Source organism: Anopheles arabiensis, chromosome 3 (genome assembly GCF_016920715.1).
Source record: "Anopheles arabiensis isolate DONGOLA chromosome 3, AaraD3, whole genome shotgun sequence".
NCBI classification, from domain to species: domain Eukaryota; kingdom Metazoa; phylum Arthropoda; class Insecta; order Diptera; family Culicidae; genus Anopheles; species Anopheles arabiensis.
Genome location: NC_053518.1, coordinates 68,605,365 through 68,610,506, shown reverse-complemented (window position 1 = coordinate 68,610,506; position 5,142 = coordinate 68,605,365). Strand labels below are relative to the sequence as shown.

At 48.2% G+C, this 5,142-nt stretch overlaps 1 protein-coding gene across 2 annotated transcripts; it reads left to right on the top strand.

The window, feature by feature from the left end:
- Positions 1–961: 961 nt before the first annotated feature.
- Positions 962–4,645, top strand: LOC120902812 (sodium/potassium/calcium exchanger 3-like). 2 transcript variants are annotated; one of them, XM_040311826.1, is made up of 6 exons: positions 962–1,680; positions 1,749–1,936; positions 2,016–2,163; positions 3,310–3,519; positions 3,626–3,823; positions 3,917–4,645. In XM_040311826.1, the coding sequence occupies exons 1-6, from the start codon at positions 1,170–1,172 to the stop codon at positions 4,351–4,353; spliced, it is 1,692 nt and encodes a 563-aa protein (XP_040167760.1). In that variant the 5' UTR covers positions 962–1,169; the 3' UTR covers positions 4,354–4,645. The 2 variants fall into 2 exon arrangements, with proteins under 2 accessions (XP_040167760.1, XP_040167759.1); XM_040311825.1 differs by having other exon boundaries at positions 3,887–4,645.
- The last annotated feature ends 497 nt before the right edge of the window (positions 4,646–5,142 follow it).

The window sequence follows — 5,142 nt, the reverse complement described above, 5'->3', positions numbered from 1 at the left end:
TCATGCTGGTTTTACTTTCCTGTGGGTTTAATAATATCATTCAGTATCAACAGCAAATATCTAAAATGAGTCCTACAGACTCCCGAAATGGAATAGTTGAACGTGGTAGCTTAAAACATTCCTCCCAAAGTCACTTAGTTGGTTTACACACGTGTGGATTACTGGCTAGAACAGCATCCATTTAGTAAGGAAGGTCCCAACTGTCTACCACGTTGCCGTACTTTAACTTTGGCTTGCTAAGGCGCTGCAATTCCCATCACATTCTCTTTTCCATTCCACGCGAGCGTCCAAGTAACCTGCACGAACTGAAAAGCTCTATCACTGCCGAGCAAATATTGATCATGAAGGCACTGTGCGAAGCCGCACTCACATCACTCCAAGACATCAACAAATGCACATGTGCGGAACCAAATGAGCGTTGCGGCCAAGTGCATCTAACTTCCTGGTGAAGCTTTGTCACTAATTCAAAAGTTATCCATAGGAGCTGAACAGATGTGAAATGATTGTGATTTTGCCAAAGATCTTTATCAAGTGTCCAAATAAAAGAGTTCGGCACTGAATTGACAATACAGTAGCATCATCGCAACCAACGAAGACGCATTTGGTGCACAACCTGTCGCTTATCTCTGCCGCGCGCACAAACTGTGACGATCAGCTGAAATGGAAAAGGGACAACGACGCTGCACGGCGGTGCAGTAACCGGGCTGCGACGGATGGTTGTTGATTTATGACGGTCACGACATACACACACATACACACTTATACTCATCCACCCTGCAAACAATGCACAGAGGCGAGCGGGCTCTGCTTACCGATCTGACAACATCCGCATCTTGACCCACGGCGTCTGCTCCAAGCGCAGAATCCGATGCCAAACGAGCAGGACGGATGCTGTCGCATCGGGCAGCCATGGTGGACAATGTATTGAGCGGTACAACTATAAAAGCGCCCCGGAACGGGCAGGTTGACTTTCTTCATAGACTGGCAGTGGTTGTGTGTGGAAGAGCGGTGCGATCCCAAGGATACGGTGCACAGTGCAATCGTAGGAGTTGTGTAGGCACATACAGTAATCTTAGCAGTGATCCCAGCACGAACGACAAGTGAAGCGAAGTTATTGCCTTTGGGATATTCGGCAGAAGCAAACTCGAGTTCGAGTGTCGGCACGTGAGATGGTCAAAGCTGGGACTAAAACCTCAAGCGATAGTTCGTTCTGTGGCATCCGCAATCGACGCGTGCGCATAGCGTTTGTGCTGCGTGTGTTGTTTGTGCTGTGTCTAGGGTCGTTACATGTGCTCAATCTTGCTTTAGCGCCAACAGACAGCAAACGAACGAGCGATGGCTTGCGCTCGGTTGGCGCAGCCGGTGGTCGAAGGCTGCTAACCATACCACAGAGCGAGGTGGAACTGTTGGATTTGCTTAACGGAACACTTCCATCCGAGTTTAGCTCCACCACGGAAGAGTCGACCGTGGATGGAGTCGACAATGCGACCGAACCTGCAGCAACTGAGCGTAATTGTACTCCGGCCGCCATCTTTGAGTTTCCTTCGGATGGGTTTACGCGCGAGGATCGCCGACATGGTTGGATATTGGTGCACATAGTGATCGCCTGCTACTGCTTCTGGCTGCTTGCCATCGTGTGCGATGATTACTTTGTCCCGGCGATCGAGTTGATGTGCAAAAGTAATTCAAGCATCCGGCTAGTTGCTGGGTCGTAATGGAAGACGTAATAATTGATTTTCTCTACGTAGAACTGCAGGTAAAGGAAGATGTGGCAGGTGCTACGTTTATGGCGGCGGCCTCCTCCAGCCCGGAACTTTTCATCAACTGCGTGGGCACGTTCGTGACGAAGGGCGATCTGGGCGTGGGTGCTGTGGTAGGATCGGCCGTCTTTAACATTCTGGCCGTGCCAGCCGTTTGTGGACTTTTAGGTGGTCAGGTGAGGTGTCGATTTGTTGGCTTCCGTTAGAATGTCATAGATCTCTAGAATTAATCGTCCCCACTTGATACATTTGTAGGTCGTACAGCTAAGATGGTGGCCCGTAACGCGCGATTCCATGATGTACGGAATAGCGGTGATGGGTTTAATTGGAGTCCTGTATGATGGCAAAGTGATGTGGTACGAGGCCACTGTACTGGTGTCTGCTTACGTGTTTTACATTACCGGTGAGTGCTATTCCATCATTAAACGATTAAACCTGATGTACAATAGAATATCTAAGCTCCTTGGGGAGTAGCTCTTCACTAGTTTCCTCCCAGTTCCGTTCTCCTGAGATGAGTTGAGTGCCAATGCAATGATATCAGCTCCCTTATCTCCCAAACTTCCGAAACTTGCCATAAAGTTGCAATATCTTGCCAGATCTGTACGTTATCGCTCCAGGGGTTTTATGCACCGCCATTGTCAAGCTCAATGCCCCGCGGGCCAAAAAATGCTATCTAATGCTCGGTTGAGGCTAGGGAGGTTGCCGAATTGGAACGCGAGGTGAGCGCCCAGTTGGTTCTTTAACATTGCTGTTTGCCCAACACTGCACCTGTTAACTGCGTAATGTAGGTTGCGGTAACCATCCACCATCCAACGGTGCACTTGATGTGGCCGATAAGGCGGACCGAACAATTTATTGTGCCCTCTAGCTGAACGCAACAATGTAAGCAAGCTGGCTCGGACATGTGGGGTTGGCTAGGATAAATATCTTAATCTTTCAGTTGCCACCGCGAAGCGCAGAGTTGAAATGGAGAGTAAGAGTTGAAATGGCACTGAACTTGATATAAGCCACATCTGTAAGCACCGTTCTTTTGAGCAATAATTCGGACACTGACCGACATGTTGGAATAAGAAGTCTATTTTTGTGAGGATGAACACGGAACACGGGAGATTAAATTATCTCTCGTACTTTTCCAAAGACGGGAAGCATTTTCGTGATTGCTGGCGGTGAACTTTATCATCTGGAAGTGATGGAAGTAGCATTTGTGAATGGAATATTCCAGCCATAAGTTCAAAAGCCAACAATCGGACACGAAATAGAGCCGAGCTTTGACGATCTATATCTTATACAAATATTGGTACAACGCCAGTGACGTATGAACGGTCACAGAATTGACGTAGACAAATGGATGAGGAGACACACAGGTAAATCTACTTTGACACAGCATCAAGTATTGCTTTACTTGGTCTATTGATGATCCATAACTTTGTTTTGATGATTTTCTAATGAACTTTAACTCTCAATCAACTAAAATGTATAATAGTTTAGACATCAAATACTCCAAGTAGTATTTTATTATGCCCACTTCATCCTTCCTCTATTCCGATAGCGATGTACTGCAACGATACGATCAACCGCTTCATGTCGAAAACGTTCCGCCGGAAATCCTACATACGCCCGTACACGGAGGTGACGGAAATTTCGCCCCTGCTTTCGAATGGAGCGGGCGCAAAGTCAGCCCCTGGAGCGGCCAAGAACGGCACGAACGGTCAGCATGCCTGCGACAGTGACGCTAGCGATGACAGCTTCGAGGAGTACGGTAAGTGGTGTCGTCACTCTGTGACCTCCGACCAACTCGACCAAGAGCGCTTTCTTTCGATTAACAAAAGTTCGCCTGTTACTTTCGATGTTTACGCGCCCCCCAGAACTGGCGACCTCACCGTGGAACCATCGGGACGACAGCTTGACGGCGTTCGTGTGCCGCTGGCCCATCACGCTGGTATTGTGGGCGACCATCCCCGACTGTCGGCGCTATCCCCGGCTGCGCCTGGTCACCTTCTTTGCCTGCATCTTCTGGATTGGCATCACGTCCTACTTTGTCGCGTTCCTCATCACCGTCGTCGGTAAGCTGGCAGGGTCACTACCGCCACGAGCTGGTCGGATGCAGGGTAACCACCTTTTCAAAGATAATCAACCGTTCTTTCGCTACTTTCAAGGTGACACGATCGACATACCGGACTCGGTGATGGGCCTGACGTTCCTGGCGGCGGGCACCAGCGTACCGGAGGCGGTGTCCAGCATTATCGTCACGAACCAGGGCCACGGTGAGATGGGCATCAGCAACTCGATCGGCTCGAACACGTTCGACATACTGCTGTGCCTGGGGTTGCCCTGGTTGATTAAGTCACTTGCCTTCCCGGCCGTCCCAGGCGAACGGTGGGTTGCGCTTAACTCGTCCGGGCTCACCTACTCGGCCATTTCGCTCCTGTCGACACTGTGCGGCCTGTACCTGGCGTTCTGGTGCAATCGCTTCAAGCTCGACTGGAAAGTGGGCCTCACCTGTCTGTCGATGTACATCGGCTTCCTGACCGTGTCGAGCCTGATAGAGCTGAACGTGTTTTTCCCAGTGAATCTTCCTACCTGTCCCCACTGATACGGCGTATGATCTCAGTGCTTCGGTGGGATGGTCGAATGGCAGTAGGGATTTTTGTGTACGTGTATGGCTAGAGTAGATGCAATTACCAATCGTTGGGGTTGTTTGGTGCGTAGGGTTACTGTTTTAAATGATATATTTAAAGCACGGCATTTGTAGTTAGTAAAGCTGTTCGCAACGGTTCGTTGTACATACGGGGCAAACAGCGACCAGCCGCACGACTGTTTTATTCGGGAGTATTTAAACGAGCTGTTTTAGTAGTTAAAAATAAAGCGAAAATATAAAAATGACATAGTAAACTGTTGTATAATACTTTTGAAAGAAATATCACATCACAAAATAACGTAAAGTTTAATGCGAAACTTGATACACATGTAAATACTAAACAAGACAATCCATGTGCAAAATACAAATGTGTTTCTAATGTATTTGATTGTTAAATGAAATCAAATAAAGCTCTCAACTACGATAATGATAAGAGCTGAATGATGATGAACTTCTGTGCAATACGCCTGAAGATATGCAATTTTGAAGAAAGAGTCTAATGCAATAAATAGCAAATGCTGCCTCGGAAAAAGGCAATTTGGGGCTGTTTTATTTCCTAGAAGCTGTAACTAGAGTCATTAGAGTCCTGAATGCGCTCATACCTTGCCGGTCGTTCATACTGCGTGAAAATGGGACCCCATACATCGCACCGTATTGCTGCTTCTTCGGGGGTGCCGCAAGGGAGTAACCTCGGGCCGGTGCTGCTCGCCATTTTTCTGAATGATGTAACTCGATTGAATGATG

Coding starts and splice junctions, on each gene's coding strand:
- LOC120902812 (XM_040311825.1), top strand. CDS start 1,170: ATGGTCAAAGCTGGGACTAAAACCTCAAGCGATAGTTCGTTCTGTGGC. Junction 2,164..3,309: donor TTACGTGTTTTACATTACCG/GTGAGTGCTATT, acceptor CTATTCCGATAG/CGATGTACTGCAACGATACG. Junction 3,824..3,886: donor GTTCCTCATCACCGTCGTCG/GTAAGCTGGCAG, acceptor ACCTTTTCAAAG/ATAATCAACCGTTCTTTCGC.